Source organism: Schistocerca americana, chromosome 2 (assembly GCF_021461395.2).
Source record: "Schistocerca americana isolate TAMUIC-IGC-003095 chromosome 2, iqSchAmer2.1, whole genome shotgun sequence".
Taxonomy (NCBI): Eukaryota; Metazoa; Arthropoda; class Insecta; order Orthoptera; family Acrididae; genus Schistocerca; species Schistocerca americana.
Genome location: NC_060120.1, coordinates 47,181,249 through 47,207,110, shown reverse-complemented (window position 1 = coordinate 47,207,110; position 25,862 = coordinate 47,181,249). Strand labels below are relative to the sequence as shown.

The 25,862-nt window shown below is 43.4% G+C and overlaps 1 protein-coding gene across 1 annotated transcript in view; it reads left to right on the top strand.

Moving 5' to 3' along the window:
• Positions 1-25,862, top strand: part of LOC124593774 (metaxin-2-like) — a 64,584-nt gene that overhangs the window by 7,204 nt on the left and 31,518 nt on the right. The window contains exon 2 of the mRNA XM_047132122.1: positions 20,686-20,997. Coding sequence (XP_046988078.1) covers positions 20,686-20,997 — 312 coding nt within the window. The remainder of the gene's footprint in view (positions 1-20,685; positions 20,998-25,862) is intronic.

The window sequence follows — 25,862 nt, the reverse complement described above, 5'->3', positions numbered from 1 at the left end:
TCTTCGTGGGTGGGCTATTCTTTCTGAGAATTCTTTCAATAAATTTCAGTCTTGCATCTTGCTTTCCTAGGGTCAGTTTTCTGTGATCGTCCCACGTTAAATTCCTCCGTACACGAACTTCAACATTTTTAGTGGGTGTGACATTTTTCATTAAGTGTTCAGCAGTAATGTAATCAGTAACGAATCTTTCCTCTTATTTGTTCGCAGCGCATTGCATTTCTTTACGTTCAGAATGAACAGTCTGTTCTCGTACTAAGCCTCGATCGTCTACTGGTCTTACTGTTAATTCTTATCCACTAGACCAGGGGTTCCCAGACACTGTTGTGAGTGCCACTGGTGGTACGCACAGACATTTAAGGTGCTACCAATACGTGTAAACAAATTACTTACTGATGTAATTAAAATTATTCTCTTACGTTATTTAATTTCGAATTGAATTGATAGTGAGAAAACTGATAAAAGTAGCTCTGTAGAATTGTTAAGAAAACAGTTGCACCGCAGAATGTCTGTTTCGCACTGTAAGCAGAACTCAGAAAAATCTTATTGTACCCTCTGTATCCGTCCCTTCATTAGCCGTCACTGTCTTGACACGGAATGAATCATCTTGTTTTGCCATTGGCTGTATTTTGATCGGGTCTTGATCGCGCTTATTCGAATGTTTTCATACCCCTTTGCAACTGCTTCCAAGTTAATGTGGAGTACCACCAATAAGTGGTGCTGCAGCAGTCATTACGCAGTGTACGGTTAATTGTCATTATTGTCGCTTTGTTGGCTGTTGAGCCTTGTCTAACCAACAGGTTAGGCGTGGCGCGGCGCAGCGGGTGTAGACGTGGGCGTCAAACCGTGCCGTTCTGTGCAGTAAACAGGTTGCGCGCAGTGTCAGTACGTTAAAGAAAATGGTTCCTCCGTGCGCGGCTTTGTTTGGACGGCTTCCCTCTTTTTCCATTATTGTTCAAGTGCGCACGTGCACAGCGTAACACTGCTGTGCACTTACGAACAGTTCTGCATGGTGAAGCGCGTCGGGCGTGGACGCTGCTTTACTTTAAATGGCATCGTGATACAAAGAAAGCTTGCTGCAGGAACCCTAGCGTACATATTACAAAGGTCATCCACACCTCCTCCCCGACCCCGGAGTTAGTTAAAAGGTGAACACGCTATAGTGGTACACACCAATTTCTAAAAAGTCTAGTACGCAGTGACAAAAAGTGTGGAAACGCCTGCACTAGACCATTGAAATAGAAAGCGTTGTAATACCCTCTTGGGGCATATTGCAAACTACTTTTTACTGAGCCACTTGAACGGGGTTGATATTAAATTTGTACATCAGGTATGTCAGAATATCAAAACACTCGGGCAGGCTTATCACAAAATAATTTCCAATTCCAAAGGGCTCGTTATAAACAGATGGCGTAGCGAGTCCCAAGGGCCTCTGCATTAACAGTAAGATGGCTTAGAAACCGGTTCTCTTTTAGTCCACTTGTGGTAGAAATATTCAACGATCAGTTTGCAAAACTTTTCTAGAATAAAGAGTGGAAATATTAAATATTTGTTCAAAAATATAGATCACGTACTGCATATGTGGACGGGCACTACAAGACATTTGAACACGTTTCTGCAAAACTCGAACAGTGAACGTAAAAACATTCGATTCACAATGGAAATAAGCAACAAATCCATAAACTACCCAGATTTAAATACTGGCATGAGAGCACAAACACTGAGTTTCAAAATATATTTAAAATCTTCAATTACAGACATAGTAGTATCTTCTTACCCACAGTACCAAATAACACACAGAAATGGAGCGTTCCATTGAGTGCTGGGTTATCTCTTATCTGTTCCAATGGACAAACAAGATTTAAAAGCAGAGATAGACACAATAAAACTCATTGCCTCAGCCAATAGCTATGTCTTAGTCCTGCCTGACCACATATTACGTAGGAACCAAATGTTCCTTCCAATGTTTGCAGATAATCGTGTACTAACCCATACATAGGACAGGTATCACAGAGTGTAGCTCAAATAGTTGGTTGGTGGTTTTGAGGGAAGAGACCAAAATACGAGGTCATCGGTCTCAGCTCAAATAGTTCAAATGGCTCTGAGCAATATGGGGCTTAACATCTGTGGTCGTCAGTCCCCTAGAACTTAGAACTATTGAATCCTAACTAACCTAAAGACATCACACACATCCATGCCCGAGGCAGGATTCGAACCTGCGACCGTAGCAGTCGCGCGATTCCGGACTGAGCGCCTAGAACCGCTCAGCCACTGCGGCCGGAACAGAGTGTAGCAAAAGCACTAAAATTGTGCCATCTGTGCTATGTCAAATAAAACCACAGCCCAGTGTATTTTAATAGGAGAATAATTAATTAATGTCGTGTGACTAGGGCCTCCCGTCGGCTAGACCGTGCGTCGGGAGCAAGTCTTCCGATTTGACGCCACTTCGGCGACTTGCGCCCGTCGATGGGGATGAAACGATGATGACTAGGACAACACAACACCCAGTCGCTGAACGGAGAAAATCTCCGACCCAGCCGGGAATCGAACCTGGGCCCTGAGGATTGACATTCCGTCGCATTGACAACTCAGCTACTGGGGGCGGACTAAATAGCAGAGATAAGACACAATTACTAGGCAACAGTGGCGTACATAAAATTACTTATCCTTATTGTGGAAGTTTTATATTTCTCAGTTGGCCAGGAAAGTATCAATACGACTAGCTGAAAATGAACGCAGCCGGACGTTGCGGAATTCCGACCTCACATTTGCTGAGCATGTACGCTACTGAATGAGGACCACAGCTACCAGCCATCAGCCACAGTTCAAACGTGTGGCACACACTCCACATTAAATATGAAATGATTAAACGCAGCTCAGTCTAGCCCCCAGGTAGTTACCCTCTTGACAATACGCAGCTGCTCAGCAGGTCGCCAGCTTAGCAAATAGTGCAATAAATCTTAAGGTGCCTACTATATGTGCGGAAAAAGCTCGTTTTAAGTGAATGGTATAATGCGATCGTGACTGTTTCTTCATAAGTAATCATCACAAGTATGATCGCTGAAACTCCCAACCGTGATGGGTTAAATCATACCTGCACTTTCCCGAACTTCACTTAAGCTCCATATTTCTGGATTTCTTCCCAAATATTCTGTCCAGTTTTTTTCCTCTGTATTTTTTCACTCGGTATTTATGTGTTCAATAGTCATTGTCTATGTCCTCCATATCTCTATGGTAAGTGGTGATTAATCATACCACTGCTATGCACAGCTTTTCTATTTCGTATGTATTTATATGTAGTTGTCAGTAACTGGAAACTATTGTACTGAAACAGAGTTCTTTTATATCGTGACACTCAACTGAATGTAATGTTATATGCAGATGACCTAAATCTGATTACAGAGAGTGAAGATGACCTTCAGATGGGAGTGTATATATACAATACATCATTTGTTTCTGTTAAAATATTCGTCAGTGGAGTAGGAGGAGTTGGCCACTATTAAGTCTTTCAGGCTCCTTTTAAACTGATCTTTATTTGTAACTAAATTTTTTATGCTTTCTAGCAAATTATTGAAGATGAGTGTCCCTGAGTAGTAGACCCCTTTTTGAACTAAAGTAAGTGCTTTTATGTCCTTGTGCACATTATTTTTGTTCCTGGTACTGTATGTATGAACTGAGCTGTTTGTTGGAAAAAGAGATATATTATTTTGGACAAATTTCATTAAGGACTAAATATACTGAGAGGCAGCAGTTAGTTTACCCAGTTCTTTTGAAGAGGTTTCTACAGGACGTCCGTGAATTTACTCCACAAATAATATATAGTACACGCTTTTAGACTCTGAAAACTTTTGTTTGACTTGAAGAGTTACCCCTAAAATATTATACCATATGGCATTATGGAATAAAATTAGGCAAAGTATGCAAGCTTTTACTTTTTTATGTCGCCTATGTCAGGTAACACTCGAATTGCTAATACAGATTTGTTAAGATGTTTCTGCAGTTCTGTGGTGTTCTCCTCCCAACTGAATTTATTATCAAGTTGTAATCGCAGGAATTTAAGACTGTCAACCTCTTCTATCTGCTCTTCTTCATACTTTATGCATATGCTGGGTGGAAACCTCTTACAGGTCCTGAATTGCATCTAGTGAGTCTTTTCAAATTTTAATGTCAGTGAGTTGGCTTTAAACCATTTATTAATATCCATGAAAATATCATTAGCAGATCTTTCTAGAACTACACTCGACATACTACTTATTCCAATACTTGTGTCATCTGCAAACAAAATGAACTCTGCTTCTGGCAGGATAACTGATGAGGGATCATTAATGTACACAATAAAAAGCAATGGCCCAAAGATGGATCCTCGTGGGACCCCATATGTAATTTCTTCCCATTCTGATGATGACTGATGACTGATGAATGATGACTTAATTCACTACTGCCTTGCACTGACACCCTTTGTTTCCTGTTAGCAAGGTATGACTTGAACCATTTCGCAGCACTGCCTGTGACACCATAGAATTCTAATTTATTTAAAAGGATGTTGTGGTTCACACAATCGAATGCCTTTGACAAATCACAGAAAATACCTGCTGCTTGTTATTTGTTATTTAATGAATTAAGTACATTTTCAATGTAGGTGTAAATAGCCTTCTCGATATCAGAACTCTTCAGAAATCCAATTGGTGTTCCGGATAATATGTTATTTGTGGTCTGTTGGTTGAGAACCTGCCTGTACATTACTTTTCCTAAAATTATTGAGAATGCTGGCAAAAGTGAAATCGGTCTCTAGTCAGATGGTATCTCTTTATCCCTTTTCTTGAATAGAGGCATAATATCTGCATATTTTAGCCAGTCAGGAAATGTCCCAGTTATAATTGACTGGTTACACAAGTAACTTAAAATTGTACTAAACTCACAAGAAGATACCTTAATTAACATTGTTGATATTTCATCGTAACCACTAGAATGCTTTGTTTTTAAAGATTTTATTATAGAAGTTATTTCTTTCAGTGAAGTGAGTGACATATTCATGTACGTGAAGCTATTTGTAAAGGCTAGTTTCAGATATTCAAGGACATTATTTAATGACCCTGACAATCCCATTCTATCAGTAACGGATATAAAGTACTTGTTAAATAGATTTGGCACACTATGCGCATCGGTTACTAATATGTCATCTACCCTTAATGCTATTTGCTACTGTTCCTTTCTGGTTCTACCAGTCTGCTCTTTCACTATATCCCATATTGTTTTTATTTTGTTCCCTGACATTGCTATCTTTTTCTCGTAGTGCATTTGTTTAGATGTCTGAATTACTTTTTTTAATATTTTTCAGTATTCCTCGTATTTAGCTAAATCATCAGCATTGGAGCTATTCTTGGTCGATAGATTCATTTTCCTTTTTATCTTACTGGAAATTCTTATTCCTTGTGTAATCCATGGTTTTGTTATAGACCTCTGTTTAATTTGAGTAACTTTTAGAGGAAAACAGTTTTCAAACATGGTACTCATATTGTTCATGAATGTGTTATATTCTTCATTCATGTCATGAGCACTATAAACATCTTTCCAGTTCATATTTTTGAGCAGTTTTCTAAAACACTCAATTTTTGGTTGAATGACAACTCTCCTATACTCAGATTTAGCAGTCTTGATAATCTGCTTATCAGCAGACAGCCTCAAATTACAATCTAAAATTGTCTGTAGATAAAACGAAGGTGATGGTATTTCACGGCAGACAACATACAAGCCTTAAAATAGTCTTGAATAACAAAACCTTGGAGCAGGTAAAACATCTTAAATATCTAGGATGCTACATGACATACGAATGTTATCATGACGCAGACAAAAGATAAATTAATAAATTTACTTCAATATGTGGAACCATCGCAAAAAGTTTGCAGAAAAAAGCCAGAAAAGAAACCCAACTGAAGTTTCATAAAACAGTAGCAGTACCAACACTTACTTACGGAAGTGATCAAGGACAACAGTAAAACACCAAGAAACTAGAATACAGATTCAAGAAATGAGATTTCTAAGAAAAGTTGAAGGATGAAATTCGACAAAGAAATGTAGATACAACGAAACATTTAGGAATATATGGCATAAACGAGAACATAAAATAGGAGAAAATGGTAGGAACATATAGACCGTATGTGTAAAGGTAGGCACTAAGCTATAAATGCACTGGAGGAGCCAATGTAGGAAGGCCATGCAGTAGATGAGTACCATAGCAGGCAATTTACCTAATACACAAAGCGATTAAGAAGACTACTTCCTGTTATATTTAAGAATTATTCCTTTTTACCCTTCGTGTATTTTCTTTCACATTTAATTCTTCTTCAATCCATTCTCCAATATTATTCTATCGTGATATTCAGTTTAACTCAAATTGTTATTCAGGCTGTTAGCTTCGTTTATAACAAGGACGTCTTCTCTTCTGTTGAGTGTTATTTCTTGCTGATGTTCTTTTCCTTTCTCTCTCTCTCTCTCTCTCTCTCTCCCTCTCTCTCTCCCTCTCTCTCTCTCTCTCTCTGTCTCTCTCTACCTTTTACTTCTGTGCTTAGTCTTAGTGTTTTCTGATTCGTTCGCTTTATTTTTATTTATTGGTTGTTGTTTGTTGTTGTGGTCTTCTGTCCTGAGACTGGTTGATGCAGCTCTCCATGCTACCCTATCCTTTGCAAGCTTCTTCATCTCCCAGTGCTTACTGCAACCCACATCCTTCTGAATCTGCTTAGTGTATTCATCTCTTGGTCTCCCTCTACGATTTTTACCCTCCACGCTGCCCTCCCATACTAAATTGGTGATCCCTCGATGTCTCAGAACATTTCCTACCAATCGATCCCTCCTTCTAGTCAAGTTGTGCCACAAGCTCCTCTTCTCCCCAGTTCTATTCAATACTTCATTATTAGTTATGTGATGTACCCATCTAATCATCAGCGTTCTTCTATAGCACCACATTTCGAAAGCTTCTATTCTCTTCTTGTCCAAACTATTTATCGTCCATGTTTCACTTCCATACATGGCCACATTCTATACAAATACGTAAATCTATACTCGATGTTAACACATTTTTCTTCTTCAGAAACGCTTTCCTTGCCATTGCCAGGCTACATTTTATATCCTCTCTACTTCGACCATCATCAGTTATTTTGCTCCCCAAATAGCAAAAATTCCTTTACTACTTTAAGTGTCTCATTTCCTAATCTAATTCCCTCAGCATCACCCGACTTAATTCGACTACATTCCATTATCATCGGTTTGCTTTTGTTGATGTTCATCTTATTTCATCCTTTCAAGACACTGTCCATTCCGTTCAACTGCTCTTCCAAGCCCTTTGCTGTCTCTGATAGAATTACAACGTCATCAGCGAACCTCAAAGTTTTTATTTCTTCTCCATGGATATTAATACCTACTCCGAACTTTTCTTTTGTTTCCCAACCACTGCATCCCTTTCATGCCCCTCGAGTCTAATAACTGCCATCTGGCATCTGTACAAATTGTAAATAGCCTTTCGCTCCCTGTATTTTACCCCTGCCGCCTTTAAAATTTGAAAGAAAGTATTCCAGTCAACATTGTCAAAAGCTTTCTCAAAGTCTACAAATGCTAGAAACGTAGGTTTGCCTTTCCTTAATCTTTCTTCTAAGATAAGTCGTAAAGTCATTGTTGCCTCACGTGTTCCAATATTTCTACGGAATCCAAACTGATCTTCCTCGAGGTCGGCTTCTACCAGTTTTTCCATTCGTCTGTAAAGAATTCGCGTTGGTATTTTGCAGCTGGGACTTATTAAACTGATAGTTCTGTAATTTTCACATCTGTCAACACCTTCTTTCTTCGGGATTGGAATTATTATATTCTTCTTGAAGTCTGAGGGTATTTCGCCTGTCTCATACATCTTGCTCACCAGATGGTAGAGTTTTGTCATGACTGGCTTTCCCAAGGCCATCACTAGTTCTAATTGAATGTTGTCTACTCCCGGGGCCTTGTTTCGACTCAGGTCTTTCAGTGCTCTGTCAAACTCTTCACGCAGTATCGTATCTCCCATTTCATCTTCATCTACATCCTCTTCCATTTCCATAATATTGTCGTCAAGTACATCGCCCTTGTATAGACCCTCTATATACTCCTTCCACCTTTCTGCTTTCCCTTCTTTGCTGAGAACTCGATTTCCATCTGAGCTCTTGATATTCATACAAGTGGTTCTCTTTTCTCCAAATGTCTCTTTCATTTTCCTGTAGGCAGTATCCATCTTACCCCTAGTGAGATAAGACTCTACATCCTTACCTTTGTCCTCTAGCCATACCTGCTTAGCCATTCCGCACTTCCTGTCGATTCATTTTTGAGACGATTGTATTCGTTTTTGCCTGCTTCATTTACTGCATTTTTATATTTTCTCCTTTCGTCAATTAAGTTCAATATTTCTTCTTTTACCCAAGGAGTTCTACTAGCCGTTGTCTTTTTACCTACTTGATCCTCTGCTGCCTTCACTACTTCATCCCTCAGAGCTACCCATTCTTCTTCTGCTGTACTTCTTTCCCCCATTCCTGCCATTTGTTCCCTTACGCTCTCCCTGAAACTCTGTACAACCTCTGGTTCTTTCAGTTTATCCAGGTCCCATTTCCTTAAATTCCCACGTTTTTGCAGTTTCTTTAGTTTTAATCTACATTTATTGGTTAACTTCCGCATTTTGATTGCATAATCATTGCATTGTGCTTTATATAATGTACACTATATTTACACGTCATTCCCCTTGTGGAATATATTTTGCAGTGCTTGAAACAGTACTGCATCGCCTTTGACGACGATACTCAGTTAAAATGTCATGATGGCCTTGTAAGCCGAAAACCAGTTAACGAAATAAATTGGTACAGTAGAACATTCCGCAGTTCTATGCTTTCTATTTTTTTTATTCTTTGGTTTTTATACCAATCAGTCACGGAAGCATAAGGAAAAATGATGATCTATGAGCCGATATGTACTTTGCGTATAGTTTCTTTGACTGCAATGTATGTCAAGCAGGACGCCTTTCTAAGCTGTTTCCGCAGTGACAGCAACGAAATCACTCTACTTTTCGATTTCTCTGACGATTACTGTATAGCTCGGTGTTTTGTGTTGTTTGCTTTGATACTCGTGTAATATAGACATTATTGTTGTTGTAGAGGTATTTTTTTAAAAAAAATGTAATTTGTGTAAGAAACAAAATAAATAGTACTTACATTATTACTCATTAACGAACCAACTGTAACCACGAAACCCTTGTACCAAAATATTCAGGAAAACTGAAAAATTTGGCCTACGGAATTGAAATTTTTGCTGAATGTACCTCTAGACAACATACGTCAAAGGGCGCTGAGGTAAAGAAACAACTGCAGCAACATTACTGGACCCTTGTGTGATGGGAAAGACGTGACGTGTTCTAATTGGTCGCGGTGCATATTACCACACGCTGGAAGCAGGGAATGTGTGCCTCGAAAATCATATTGAGCAATATATCCTATTTACCAATAGGTAGACGCTTGAGGAATTCTTGTGTGGAACATGGTTACATGGGATGAAACGCGACTACAGAGATGTCCGTAATAATTTGCCGCTATCAGACGGTACAGGAAACTACCATCATATCATATGCATCTGGTTGCCTAACAATACACGCAGGTGACCTGTACCTTAAAGAACGTAGCCCTCAATATAACCTGACGTCTGTCATGTTGTGCACATAATGTGCTCGCATCTAGGAACTAGCTCAGGCCAATCTATATGCCTTGATTGTAAAAAGTGAGCGGTCATGGAACATTAATTTTCGACTGCTTCGTGGACTCCATGTCTCTCGAGTCGCACCCGTCATCTGTTTCCACATACACTACCTGACAAGAAAAGTGTAGCATCCATACGGAAAGGAGGAACCAAGGTGGAACTTCATAGGCGGGTGAGTTGCAGGTGTTATTTCTGTGATTAGAAATTGAGGTCAAATTTATAAAATACTGGATACTGTGAGCCCACGTGTCAGTAGACCGTTGCAGCCTCTCTGGCCTGGGGGCATGTTTCGATTTTTTGAAAGCAGGATCGTAAATCCGTTGTATCCTATCCTCAGGTAAGATGGCCCACAACTCTTGTAACTGGTCTTTGATGTCATGGGTAATGGCGTTGAGACAGAGCGACCGTCCGAGCTCATGTCACACATTTTCTATTAACGACAGAACTTAACTTTTGCTGGCAACGCAAGGACCCCAACATCACGCGGACATTTTATAGAGGCCCGAGCCATGTGTGGGCAAGCAATTTTCTGTTGAGAAATTGTACCATGAAACTGACGCATGACAGATAACATAAGCGGACACAGTCCGCCTCCGTAGCGCAGCGGTAGCATTACCACATACCACTCAAAGGGGCCCAGGTTCGATTCCCGACAGGGGACTGAGTGTTGTGTGTCCTTCATCATCATTGAAACGCAAGTCGCCGAAGTGGCGTCAACTAAAAAGACTTGCAACACGGTGGTCGAGCCCCGAAGTGGATTTCGCGGCCAATAAAAGCCATATGATCAGAGGACGCAGAATGTTCGTGACACACCGTTGTGCCATCAAAGCAACCAGCCCTGACCTGAAGGCATACTCATGGGTCCGCGCACCATGAAGCCACGAATAATGCAGCTGTGCCTCTCCAAAACATCGGAACTATGGGACCGCCCACCGGATCGGTGCGTTATTCCCCTACGATGGACATCCGCGGAGGAGTCCCGAAGCGCCATTCATCGCTGAACAGAATGCGACGCCACCCATCAGCATTCCGTGCTTCCCGGCCACGGCAACACCACAAAGGAAGTCGTTTGTGTTGTGGTCTTAATGGCAGCCTACACATGGGACGGTTGCTGCTAGTTTTCGACCAGCGGTGTGGGATGACACAGAACGTTGCATTGTTACTTGTTGTCGGATAGTAGACGCAGACGTGAATGGGTTACGACGTGCTTGGTGCACAATGCTGAGAACCTCGCTTGTAGTGTTCAGACTTGAATACGAGTACGCCTCCTCTCACGTCGCAAAGCAGTCCTACATCGCGTCACTGTCACGTCCAGATGCCCAACAATCTAAATAAGGCAGCATTCGACCAGAAAACCAAAAGAAGATTCACGGTGAGGCCATTTCCAAACTTCGTCAGGTGCTGATAACGCTGTCTGATACGAGTTTGCGTCGTCTGCCTGTCATTTTCAGTGATCACTCAATATCTGTCGCTGTTGACAACCATTATACACCCTACGAGTGCTGGTAACTACTCTACACACGAACAACGCTAAATTCCTCCGGTGGCTGTTGTATCTGTCATTCATCTTACAAGTCTGATTATCTGTAAATGCCTATTGTACGTAAATGTACGAAGTTACATTGACATCTGACCATGTATTCTGGGTGATTAACTTTTCGGGCAGTCACTGTCTAGCGGAGGATATATCGCACCAGTACGAGCTATTGTATGCTCTATCCCATAAGTAGAGGAAAATTTTCTGTATGCCTCTGTGCACATCCTAATATCTATTGTTTTTCTAGCATCATAACTCCTACTGCCTTTTTCTGATGATCTCTGTCCCAGACACACCATGGTGGCAGCAGAATTATCGCACGACATGTTGTTTTATTTTAACTAGCAGAGTTCCGCCTGAATGGCGTTTTCCTTTTCTCAAATGGCTAGCATGACCGGCCCTGTTACAATTCCTTGTGGTCTGTAGTTACCTGTTAAGACCCTGTCAGCGCGTCTCTGATCTGTGCGACGTCTGTTCTTTATGTTCACGTGATAAGGATTCCAAACGCTGGACCGTTACTCTCGCACTGTCCGCACTAGTGTTGTGTACACGTCTTCATACACTTTCCTACGCCCTTATCAACAAATCTAATAAAATGGCCATTAAGGATCGATTACTTTATGTGCACTTTCATTATAAATCCCTCTTTATTGCGACTCAATAATTCAGTCATTACAAACTATGTATTGAGATCTTAAAAAGACTGTTCTTAGTTTTTACCAAGTGTATTTGATTAGCAAGTATCCGTCGTATGATTACGCAATGAATTGTCACTCTGCGACGGAGTGTGCGCTGATTTGAAACTACCTCGCAGACTGAAACTTTGTGCCACAGCGGGATTCGAAATTGCCGTCTTTGCCATTCACGAACAAGTATTCTACCGAAAGAGCTATTCAGGCACGAGTCACAACCCGCACACACAGCTTAACTTACCCGAACTGACCTGGTACACAGTTTTAATGCGCTCGTGAGTTTCAGATCAGTTCACACTCCACTCCAGAGTGAAAATTCATTGTGGAAACAATTCGCTAGGCTGCGTGATAAGCCATGTCAGCGCAATACCGTTTCTTCCAAGAGCACTGTTCCCCTAAGTTACATGGGAGAATTTCTGTGAAGTTTGGATGGATGGAGATAAGCAAAAAGCAAATGTCGCAGATGGAGTTCCGGTGTGGCACACTGTTTTGTTCTGTTTTTAATCTGGCAGGACGTTTCGAATCAACGCAGTCTCCGCTGCACATTGAAAATTTAGTCTCACTAAGCTATGTTTCCACAAAATCCCTTATTCCAGCAATGCCAGTCCCGCAAGTTATACAGGGAAATTATGTATAGATTGGAGGTGAGGTATAGGCGGAAATCAGTCTAAGTGTTGTTATTACCCCATGTTCAATAGTAGGCGATATTAACGTACTAAGCAGCGAACTGAAGGGAAGTACATTAATGCGCCATCTCTTTCTCGACATTCGTAACTAAAATCACTGAATAGCAACCATTGTGTAGTTGGCCCGTAAATTCAAAGGTTATTAGAGAACAGCGATGGAGAACCTAAGGCAGCAGACGATTATAATAGTGGGGAAATTTATGATCTAACTTGTAATGAAGTGGAAGAAGCCATAAAGAGGATGAAAGGGGGGAAGGCACCAGGTTGGGCCGAAGTAACAGTGGATATGATACGAGCAGCAGGAGAAGTAGGAACCCAGTGGCTATACAGAGTGCTGAGGGTGGTGTGGAAGGAGAACAGAATTCCTGAGGATTGGAAGAAAGGAATTATAGTCCCGATCTTCAAGAAAGGGGATAAAAGGAGATGTGAGAACTACAGAGGAATCACCCTGCTATGCCACTGTGGAAAAATCTATGAAAAGATCCTGGAGAAGAGAATAAGAAGCAGTATTGAAAGTAGACTGCAAGAGGAGCAGTATGGTTTCAGACCGGGAAGATCAACAACGGACCTCATACTTGCGGTAAGGCAACTGCAGGAAAGGCACTATGAGTACGGAAAGGACTTAATCATGGCCTTTTTAGATATTGAGAAGGCGTATGACAGTATCTGTAGGGACAAGCTCTGGGGTGTGCTGAACGCAAAAGGGATAGATGAAGAGATAACACGAAAAGTCAGAAAAATGTATGAGGGAAGTGAGAGTTGAGTGAAAGTGGGGAGGGAACGTACTGCATGGTTCAAGCTGGAAAATGGGCTGCGACAGGGAAGTGCACTTTCGCCTTTATTGTTTATTATTGTTATGGATGAAATCCTACAGAAATTATCAGATGCAATTGGAGATCATAAAATGAAAGCAGTGCTTTTTGCCGATGACCTGATGTTATGGGGAAATTGCGAGAAGGAGGTGCAAGAGCAGTTAGATGTATGGGAGGCAATGGCAGTACAATATGGAATGCATTTCTCTGCAAAGAAAAGTGAAATAATTGTCACAACAAGGAAGAAGAATAGGCCAAATGTGGATATAACTTGTGGAGGGGAAAAACTACAAGTGGTAGAGAACTTCAAGTACCTGGGAAGCATGATTGAAAGTAAGGGGGGGAACGCAATGGAAATAAATGAAAGGTGCAGAAAAGCAGGGCAGTTCTACAAATGCATTAGGGGGCTTATTTGGAGCAAGGAGGTGCCACAGAAATCCAAGGGAATTATATACCGAACCTACTTTGTCCCCATATTGGCATACGGAAGTGAGACATGGGTAATGCACAAAAGCGACAAAAGTAGAATACAGGCTAGTGAAATGAAGTTCCAGAGGAGCAGGTTGAGTGTAACAAGACAAGACAGATTGCGAAATGTGTATGTGAGGGGAAGACTAAAGGAGGAACCAGTACAGGACAGGATAGAAAAATCAAGGCTGCAGTGGTATGGACACATGAAGAGAATGGATGAGGGAAGAATTCCAAAGAGGATGTTTGATCTGCAACTGGAGGGGAAGAGGCCCAGAGGAAGACCAAGAGATAGGTGGGTGAAGGGAGTGAAGGAATGTGTGACGAGAAGAGGAGAGAACTGGACGAAGGTGGAAGAGGGGGGAATGGTGGAAAGACAGAACACGATGGAGAGGCTTGTGTTCCCGACAGACCCAGCCAGTGACTGGAAACTGTCCAAGATGATGATGATGATTAGAGAAACAGATTTTGGGACTTGTAATTTTGGTTATCTTTATCCTAATTGGTACTTTACTAATGAATCTCGTCTTTACATCGCCGTTCGATTTTCAGTGCATAATAAAGAATATAGGTCCACAGTAGCAGAGCGTTATCATTTAAATGTATTTTCGGGAATCCCTTTTTAGACACAAGATTCATTCTGTGGTTGTAGACGGCACAGAGAGGCCGCCGTTTATTAGAACGCGATGTTGATTTAATAAGTGTACACTTTCGTACAACCATGTTGGATTACAGCTGGTACCGAACGCTGTTTCCCAGTCATAGTAAAATTCGACGCTATACACCGACATGATCAAAGTCATGGGATAGCGACGTGCACATGTAGAGATGGAGGCAGTATCGCGTACACAAGCTATATGACGGCATTGCATTGGCGGAGCTGTCATTTGTTCTGTGAGATAAAATACATGTTCAACTCCGGAGTTTCGCATAAAATATCATGTGAAATTGTGCTAACCGCATTCTCTGAAAATTATTTTGAGCAGTTAGTTAATGAGCCCACGCGAACAGTACACGATTGTGAAAACACACTCGACCTCTTAGCAACAAATAATCCTGAGTTAATAACGAGCATCAAAACCGATTCAGGTATTAGTGAACACAGGATTGTTGTAGCGAGATAGAATATTGTAATCCCAAATCCTCGAAAAATAAGCGAAAGATATACCTACTCAAAAAATCAGATAAAAATTCACTTGACGCCTTCCTGAATCTCCGTTCATTCCAAATTAATAATATAAGTGTAGATCAGATGTGGCTTAAATTCAAAGAAATAGTATCGGCAGCAATTGAGAGATTTGTACCAAATAAATTAACAAACGACGGAGCTGATCCTCCTTGATACACAAAACAGGTTGGAACACTGTCGCAGAAACAACGAAGCAAGCATGCCAAATTTAAACAGACGCTAAATCCCCAAGATTTGCGGTATTTTACAGAAGCTCGAAATTTAGCGTGGACTTCAATGCGAGATGCTTATAACAGTTTCAACAACGAAACTTTGTCTCGCAACCCGTCACAAAATTCAAAGAGATTCTGGTCGTATGTGAAGTGTGTTAGGGGCAAGAAACAATCAATGCCTTATCTGCGCGATAGCAATGGAGATACTATCGAAGACAGCGCTGCCAAAGCAGAATTACTAAACACAGCCTTCCAAAATGCCTTCACAAGAGAAGACGAAGTATATAATCCAGAAATCGAATCGAGAACAGCTGCCAATATGAGTAACATAGAAGTAAATTTCCTCGGAGTAGTGAATCAACTTGAACCATTCAATAAAAGCAAGTCCTCTGGTCCAGACTGTACACCTATTAGGTTCCTTTCCGAGTAAGCTTTTGCATTAGCTCCATACTTAACAATCATATACAACCGTTCGCCAATGACTGGAAAGGTGCACAGGTCTCACCAATATTCATGAAAGGTAGTAGGAGTAGTCCACTAAATTGCAGGCCCATATCGTTAACGTCGATATGCAGCAGGATTTTAGAACACATATTGTGTTCGAACATTATGAAATACCTCGAAGAAAACGGTCTATTGACACAGTCATCATGGGTTTAGCAAACATCGTTCATGTGAAACACAACTAGCTCTTTATTCACGTAAGTGTTGAGTGCTATTGACAAGGGATTTCAGATCGATTCCGTATTTCTGGATCTCCGGAAGGCTTTTGACACTGTACCACACAAGCGGTTCGTAATGAAATTGCGTGCTTGCGGAATATCGTCTCAGATATGTGACTGGATTTGTGATTTCCTGTCAGGGAGGTCACAGTTCGTAGTAACTGACGGAAAGTCATCGAGTAAAACAAAAGTGATTTCTGGCGTTCCCCAAGGTAGTGTTATAGGCCCTTTGCTGTTCCTTACCTATATAAACGATTTGGGGAACAATCTGAGCAGCCGTCTTCGGTTGTTTGCAGATGACGCTGTCGCTTATCAACTAATAAAGTCATCAGATGACCAAAACAAACTGCAAAACGATTTAGAAAAGATATCTGAATGTTGCGAAAAGTTGTAGTTGACCCTAAATAACTAAAAGTGTGAACTCATCCACATGAGTGCTGAAAGTAACTCGTTTAACTCCGGTTACATGATAAATCAGTCTATCCAAAAAGAATTCAACTAAATACTTAGGTATGACAATTACGAACAACTTAAATTGGAAGGAACACAAATAAAATGTGGGGAATGCTAATCTACTAAGTAGACTGCCTACACTACGCTTGTCCGTCCTCTTTTAGAATACTGCTATGCGGTGTGGGATCGTTACCAGATAGGACTGACGGAGTACATAGAAAAAGTTCAAAGAAAGGCAGCACATTATGTATTATCGCGAAATATGGGAGAGAGTGTCACAGGAATGATACAAGATTTGGGCTGGACATCATTAAAAGAACGGCGTTTATCGTTGCGACGGAATCTTCTCACGAAATTCCTATCACCAACTTTCTCCTCCGAACGCAAAAATATTTTGTTGACACCGACATACATAGGAAGGAACGATCACCACGATAAAATAAGGGAAATCAGAGCCCGTACGGAAAGATAGAGGTGTTCATTCTGTCCGCTAGCCATACGAGATTGGAATAATAGAGAATTGTGAAGGTGGTTCGATGAACCCTCTGGCAGGCACTTAAATGTGATTTCCAGAGTATCCATGTAGATGTAGATGTAGATGTAGTTCAAATGGAAACGTTTCCGACGCTATTATGGCAGCTTTATGGGAATTAACTGACTTCGAATGCGGAATATTAGTTGGAGTTAAAGACACGGGACATTGCAATTCTAAAATCGTTACGGAATTCAATATACAGAGATCCACACTGTCTAGAGTGTGCCGAGACTCTAAATTTCAGGCTTCTCACCATGGCCAATGCAGTGACCGACGGCCTTCACTTAACGACCGACAGCAGCGTTGTTTGCGTAGAGTTGTCAGTGCTAACAGACTAACAGCACTGCCTGGAATAACAGCACAAATCAATGCGGGACGCACAATGAACGTATCAGTTGCTAAGGTGTAGCGAAAATTGGCGTCAACGGGGAATGGTTGTAGACAAGCGACGCCAGTGTCTTTGCTAACAGCAAGACATCGCCTGTAGCGCTTCTCCTGCGCTCGTGATAATATCAGTCGGGATTAGACGACTGGAAAACTGCGACGTGATCAGATGAGGTCCGACTTCAGTCGGTAAGAGCGAATTCTTTACAGACGAATGGAAAAACTGGTAGAGGCCGACCTCGGGGAAGACCTGTTTGGATTACGTAGAAATGGTGGAACACGTGAGGCAATACTGACCTTACGACTTATCTTAGAAGAAAGATTAAGGAAAAGCAAACCTACGTTCCTAGCATTTGCAGATTTAGGGAAAGCTTTTGACAATGTTGACTGGAATACTCTCTTTCAAATTCTAAAGGTGGCAGGGGTCAAATAGAGGGAGCGACAAGCTATTTAGGGTTTGTACAGAAACCAGATGGCAGTTATAAGAGTCGAGGGGCATGAAAGGGAAGCAGTGGTTGGGAAGGGAGTGAGACAGGGTTGTATCCTATCCCCGATGTTATTCAATCGGTATAATGAGCAAGCAATAAAGAAAACAAAAGAAAAATTCGGAGTTGGTATTAAAATCCATGGAGATGAAATAAAAACTTTGAGGTTCGGCGATAACATTATAATTCTGTTAGACACAGCAAAGGACCTAGAAGAGCAGTTGAACGGAATGGACAATGTCTTGAAACGAGGATATAAGATGAACATTAACAAAAGCAGACCGAGGATATTGGAATGTAGTCGAATTAAATCGGGCGATGCTGAGGGAATTAGATTAGGAAATGAGACACATAAAGTAGTAAAGGAATTTTGCTATTTGGGGAGCAAAATAACTGATGATGGTCGAAGTATAGAGGATATAAAGTGTAGACTGGCAATTGCAAGGAAAGCGTTTCTGAAGAAGAGAAATTTGTTAACATCGTGTATAGATTTAAGTGTCAGGAAGTCGTTTCTGGAAGTATTTGTATGGAGCGTAGCCATGTATGGAAGTGAAACGTGGACGATAAATAGTTTAGACAACAAGAGAATAGAAGCTTTCGAAATGTGGTGCTACAGAAGAATGCTGAATATTAGATGGGTAGATCACATAACTAATGAGGAGGTATTGAATAGAATTGGGGAGAAGAGGATTTTGTGGCACAACTGGACTAGAAGAAGGGATCAGTTGGTCAGACATGTTCTGAGGCATCAAAGGATCACCAATGTAGTAATTGAGGGCAACATGCAGGGTAAAATTCGTAGAGGGTGACCAAGAGATGAATACACTAAGCAGATTCAGAAGGATGTAGGTTGCAGTAAGTACTGTGAGATGAAGAAGCTTGCAAAGGATAGAGTAGCATGGAGAGCTGCATCAAACCAGTCTCAGGACTGAAGACAACAACAACAACAACAAGAGCTGATGATAGGTTTCGAGTGTGGCGCAGCCTCCATGGAGCTATGGACGAAAGTTATCTACAAGGCACTTTTGTAAGCTGATGGTCGCTCCGTAATGGTGTAGGCAGTTTTCACATGGAATGGAGTGGGTCCTCTGGTCGAAGTGAAGATATCATTGGTACATTTTGCTACTTGGAGGCTGTTTGCAGCCAGTCATGCACTTTATGTTGACAAACAGCTATGACCACGTGAATCTTCAGGTTTTGGTGGCGCAAAGACTGCGCCATTAAGTTTCGGGTGTGCAGCCGCGGGAATTCTCCTTCTTCTAATATTTCGGTTGTATAACATTCAGCCATCTTCAGAGTGGGCCGCAAGACTGCCGCTCGAGCGCTTGCTTGGTGCCTTTATACTCATGTACCGCGCAGCTGCGCATGCGGCCACAGATGCAATTGCGCCAGAGACGTTGGTCGGCGGCAGAGGCGTGCACAATGCGCGCGTTACATCTATGACTCCGCAGTCGATCTGTGTTGGCATGTCGAACGTTATGCAGCCGTAGTATTACAAGAAGAACGAGCATTATTGCGGCTGCACACCCGAAACTTAATGGAATAGCTATGACCTTGTCAACAGCCTAAACTTGGTTGTGTTTTTTGAAGAACGTTGTGGAAAATTGGAGGGAATGATTTTGCCTCCCAGATGGTCCGACATGAATGTCGTCGAACGTTAATGGGACGTAATCGAGAGGTACTGCACTGGCAACACTTGGCAGTTATGGACAGCAATAGAAACAGAATATCTGAATAATCCTACAGGGGACTTCCAATGACTTGTGTCATGGCTCATTATTTCTGCAGGGGAATTCCACCGACTTGTTGAGTCCGTGCTGCAGCACACAGGGCTACAGGGCAGTCCGAGACGATATCAGGAGGCATCCAGTGACGTGTGTCACCTCAATGTTCACTGCTACATGGCGGTGTCGTTTCTACGATATGTTAAGGGAGGTAGGACGTCAGACGGGCCGGCTTGGAGCAGGAGAGGCACCACAGGACATTCCAATTGCCACTGTCTATACTTTTACGAATAAATTCATAAGACTCTGTCAGCATGACCAGGAAGGATATAGAATTCACACTCTTAGCAGTGTAAGTTGTAGAACATAACGAAATAATTGTTTTTACATGTGAAATTTCATCATTTTTTCACTTACTAATGGCAGCATTTGTTGTTATAGGTACACTTTTCTTCATAAGTAAGAGAGATTCTTTGATGAATTTTGCACAGCATACAAACCATATTGAAGGTGCATGGAACTCTTGAACTTTCCAAATCTATTAAAAACTGTGGTAATAATTGAGGTAATTAACTACAATTTTTTTTCATGAAGTTTAAAATACAACAGCTCATTCGGTTTTTCATAAATTAAATAAATTCTAGAGTTTCATACACCTGTAATTATGGTATGTATGCTGTGCAAAATTCATCGAAGAATCTCTCTTACTTAGGAAGAAAAGTGTACCTATAGCAACAAATGCAGCCAGTAGTAAGTGAAAAAATGATGAAATTTCTCATGTAAAAAAAACTATTTCGTTTTGTTATCGAACTTCCACTGATATTAGTGTGAATTCTGAATCCTTCCAGGTCATGCTGACAAATTTTTATGAATTTATTTGTAAAAGTATAGACACTGGAAATTAAAATATCCTGCGATGCCTCTCCTGCTCCAAGTCGGCCAGTTTTACGTCCTACCCCCCTTAAATACTTGTGACGCCTGACAGACTGTGTACCAGCTGAATGTCAGTGAGTGACGTGCGGCCGGTCGGCAGGAGCCGATAGCGCGCTACCTGTGCGGGCGCGGCGTGGCGGCCTGCTCGCGCCTCGACAGCGCGGACGGCCCGCGGCTGCGCGCGCTGTGCTCGCTGCTGCAGTCCTCTCTGTCGGCCGCGGAGCTGCGGGTCTGCTGGCTGCACGACGCCACGCGGCGCTCCCTTACCGACCCGCGGGTCTCCAGCGGCTACCCGTGGCCCCTCTGCCGGTTCGTCGCCTTCCAGAAGAGGCGGCGCGCGATACACTGGCTCCGGGCGGTTGACGGCGCCAAAGGAGGCGCCACGTTTTCGCTGGAACAGCTATACGATCAGGTAACGCCACCACAAGCACTACCTCAGTGTAAGTCACATAATTTTATACAAATCATTTACGGTAGAGTCTCGTCAGAAACCAAACGGCAGTGTCGTGACTTGGCAAGACAGCCAAGTCACTATGAGGTGAAGCCGAAAGGCACGCGCTTAAGCTGACGCAGGCTGGCGCGAGGTCTGGAACAGTTAAAGGATTTGAGTCTAGCAAATAAAGAACGTAGCTGTTGGAATATTTAACTTTAATCCATAATTGGTGTACATCGCTCTTGACGGTACATAAATAATAATCTCAATATAAACTGGTAATGGCGCCTTGCTAGGTCGTAGCAAATGACGTAGCTGAAGGCTATGCTAACTATCGTCTCGGCAAATGAGAGGGTATTTGTCAGTGTAGCATCGCTAGCAAAGTCGGCTGTAAAACTGGGGCGAGTGCTAGGACGTCTCTCTAGACCTGCCGTGTGGCGGCGCTCGGTCTGCAATCACTGACAGTGGCGACATGCGGGTCCGACGTATACTAATGGACCGCGGCCGATTTAAAGGCTACCACCTAGCAAGTGTGGTGTCTGGCGGTGACACCACATTCCTCCCCCGCAAATCGGCGTACGGTTGTGTTATAAGGCTTCCGCCCGCCGTGGGGAGGATCCCATGTCGACGTATGCGACGAGGTGGGGAGCCTAACAACAGGCGAGGCTGTGCCACCCGCACCCGGCCATTCGGTCCGAGGGGAGCTAGGAAACGCCTGAAAACCTAGTCCAGGGTGCACGCCAACATGCGGTGTATGCGCCCGTAGAGAGACAGGAGGGGCCGAAGGGTCGACCTCCATCGCGTCGGGGCACCCGACGGGCGAAGACGACATCTGGTCCGGAGCGGGCAAGAGTTCCATAGCGGAGGACTGCTGGTCTCGGGAAGCGATCGGCGGCGCGTGACCCAGGGAGGCGCTTGGCGGCTGCAGCGAAGCGTCCACTGCAGGCGTCGCCGGCGGGAGAACAGGCGGCGGCGGCGGCACGTCGCCATGGGGCAAAATGGAAGGCAGCGTCGGTAACACCTGGGGATGAGGCGAGCCAGTAGATGGGTCCCCAGGGCGCTGACCGGACGGCACCGTCGCTGAAAGCAGACGGGGAGCGGCAGAACCCAGGCGACGACAGAGGCGCAGCTGATTGAGATGCCGACGCACCTCACCAGAGGCCCCCAAAACCAGATACATAGCGCGGCCGAGGCAGCGAAGAATGCGCCCTGCAAGCCAACGTCGTGAACCTCGATAGTTGCGATAGTATACAACGTCGCCTGGAGCAAAAGCAGGTGGCTGCCGCTGCACAGGAACCTGATGCGGCGGATGTAACAAAGACATCAAGGTTCGATGAGGACGACCATGGAGCAACTCAGCCGGCGAGCGACCATCTCGGGGCTGAGAGTGATACGAAGACAAAAAGAGCAATAACGCGTCCTCCCGAGACTGCGACTCTTTGAACTTCAACATCTGTGACTTGAAAGTCCGGACCAATCGTTCAGCGGCACCGTTTGACTGAGGCGAAAACGGCGCGGATGGCAGATGTTGAATACCATTGGCCTTGCAGAATGACTGAAATTCTGTGGACATGAATTGTGGGCCATTGTCGGAAACAATAGTCTGTGGAAGACCTTCAATGCAAAAGATAGCGGATAACGCTTGGATGGTGGCAGATGACGTCGTGGAAGACATCCTGACAACAAAAGGAAAATTACTGAAGGAATCGACCAGAACCAACCATCGAGCACTCCAGAATGGACCAGCAAAATCGATGTGTAAGCGTTGCCAAGGGGAAGTGGCTTTCGGCCATGCAAAGATTTTCCGCGGTGGGGCGGATTGTTGTTCGGCACACGCCATGCAAGAAGAGCACATATTCGTAATCGCAGCATCGATTCCGAACCAAGTACACTGCTGACGAGCAAGTTGTTTCGTTCGCACTATACCCCAATGTCCTTGGTGGAGAAGCCGTAAGACAGAGGACTGTAACGAACGTGGGACCACGACCCGGGACTGATCATTATCAGAACGCAACAGCAAAACACCACGTCGTACAAAAAGGCTCTCCTTGTGAGCAAAAAATCGGCGAACCAACGGATCCTCGATCCGTGACTTTGACAAGGGCCATTGCGTGGCAACAAAAGGCAAAACGGTAGCAAGGACAGGGTCAGCAGCAGTGGCTATAGCCACACGACGAAAATCAATCGGAAACGATTCGACCACGTCATCGGTTTCCGCATCAATGAACATGCAAGCAAGTTCGGAAGAATCGAATGCGCGATCCTCACCAACAGGCAAACGGGACAACGCATCGCCGTTTCCGTGCTTAGCAGTGGACCGATACAAGATTTCGTAGCGATACTGCGACAGGAAAATAGACCAGCGAATGAATTTCTGCGCTGTACGTGGAGGTACAGGCTTGGTCGGATGAAAAAGCGATGTCAAAGGTTTGTGGTCTGTGATGATGGTGAAGTGACGACCATACAATAAATCATGAAACTTTGTAACACCAAATACGAGAGCCAAAGCTTCTTTCTCTATCTTTGAATAATTTCTTTGCACAGACGAGAGCTATTTGGACGCAAAGGCAATAGGGCGATCATGTGATCCATCTTTGTGCGCAAGCACAGCACCGATCCCGAAACCCGATGCATCTACCATCAAGAAAAGGGGTTTCTGGGGATCGAATGGCGTAAGGCAAGTAGTGGAAAGCAACGCCGATTTCAACTGGCGAAAGGTGCGTTCGCATTCCGTCGTCCAGACGAACGGAACACCTTTACGGCGTAAGCGGTGAAGCGGAGCTGAAATGGAAGAGGCGTGGCGCACATATTTGTTATAGTAATTTATTTTTCCCAGCACACTCTGTAGCTGCTTCAAATTCTGCGACGAAGGCAAGTCTTGTATGGCACGGAGGTGCTCTGGACTCGGATGTATGCCTTGGGCATTGAGTACATGGCCCAGATAGGGTAAGTCCCGAGCAAAAAACACACATTTGTCCTTCCGCAAGCGAAGACCATTTTGACGCAGGACCTGAAATAATGTTATGAGATTGGCTAAATGTTCTTCTTCTGTCTTTCTGGAGATCACAATATCGTCCAGATAGTTTGCTGCAGTAGGGACCGAGGCACAAACAGTTTGCAGATATTGCTGAAACAATGCAGGGGCGGATGCACACTCGAATGGCAGTTTTTTGAATCTATACAAACCAAGATGCGTGTTAACCACCAAAACTCGCTGGGATTCTTCGTCCACCGGTATTTGCAAGTACGCATCTGCTATGTCCAACTTGGAAAAATATTTACCCGGGCACAGTTTGTCAAAAAGATCTTCCGGGCGGGGTAAAGGAAAAGTTGCAATCACTAATTGTGGATTCACTGTAGCTTTGAAGTCCACACAAAGTCTCAATATTCCGGAAGGTTTCAGCAAAATGACTAAGGGTGAGGCCCAGAGAGAAGCCTGCACACGTTCAATTACACCGTGTGATTCCAAACCGTGTAATGTTCTTGCGACCTCATCACGCAATGCGTGGGGAACATTGCGCACTCTGAAACATTTCGGTTGCGCGTTTACTTTCAGTTCCAAATGTGCTTTATAGTTCTTTGTGCAACCAAGGCCCGGTGCTAAAATGTCTGCAAATTCGTCACATAGACGAGAAACACTGGCTGAAGGCACAGTCTGGTTCACTGATAGGACTTGATTGACTATAGACAAGTTAAACAACTGAAATAAATCTAAACCAAACAAGTTCACTGCAGAAGAAGAACGAAGTACGTAAAATGACACAAGTTTTGTTTGTCTCGTGTATGTTGCAAAAAGGCTGCACTGTCCTAACACAGGGATATTCTAACCGGAATAACTATTTAACTTAACATTTGCAGCACGCAACGGAGGTGTGCCCAGTTGTTTGTACATGTCTTTATTGATCAATAAAACTGCAGCTCCGATATCGAGCTGGAATGGGACCACGTTGCCATTAATGTCCAAGTCTACAAAAAGTTTATTGTCCTGCTGATGACAAGAGCGACTGTCTCGTGCAACGGGAACTGACACTGGTACAGAATCACTTGCGACTTGACGGGATTTCCTGCGATGTCGACGCACACTATTTGAGGGACGAACACAGTCACTGTTAGGGAGAGAGGCACTGGGCAGAGTGGAATGAACTACATGAATGTCCATGGGCGAAGGTGCATGAGGCTGAGTATTCTTGGTTCGATACCGATTCTGGCGCGAAGCAAAGGGCCTGGAAACGTTGTGAGTGTCCTATCTGAGATTTTTATGGCAAACACTTTGAACATGTCCTTTTTTACTACAGAAAAGCAAATAGCTGGGAGTGACGGGCAAGTCTCACACGAATGTCTAGTAGCACACCGCAGGCATGACCTTAGCACTGCATTTTGCTTGCTGGCGCGGCACACATTTTGGAGAGCTTGGCGGCAGCTGCGCGGACGGGCGCGAGGGCTGTTTACTGTTCCGTGCAGCTCGCCCGGTTGACCGGTTAACGTGCACATGGCTGGCGAAGTTGCAAATGATTCCTGAGCAAAGTCAAGTGTGTCTTGCCTATGCAATATGTCCATCACTTGTTGAAGGGAGGGATTGACTAGTTTCAAAATCTGTTCTCTTATACGAACATCAGAAACGTTCTGTGCAATTGCATCACGTACCATTGTATCTGAATAAGGGAGTCCACATTCACACTCAAAAGCACAATCCCCAGTAAGGCCTTGCAAGTTTGCAACCCACTGCCGATTAGTTTGACCGGCCGTACGTTTTGTACAAAAGAACGTATACCTTTTTGCAACTACTTTGACCGATTCTTTGAAATAGGCATCTAATGCAGACAAAATTTCGTCGTAGGACAGAG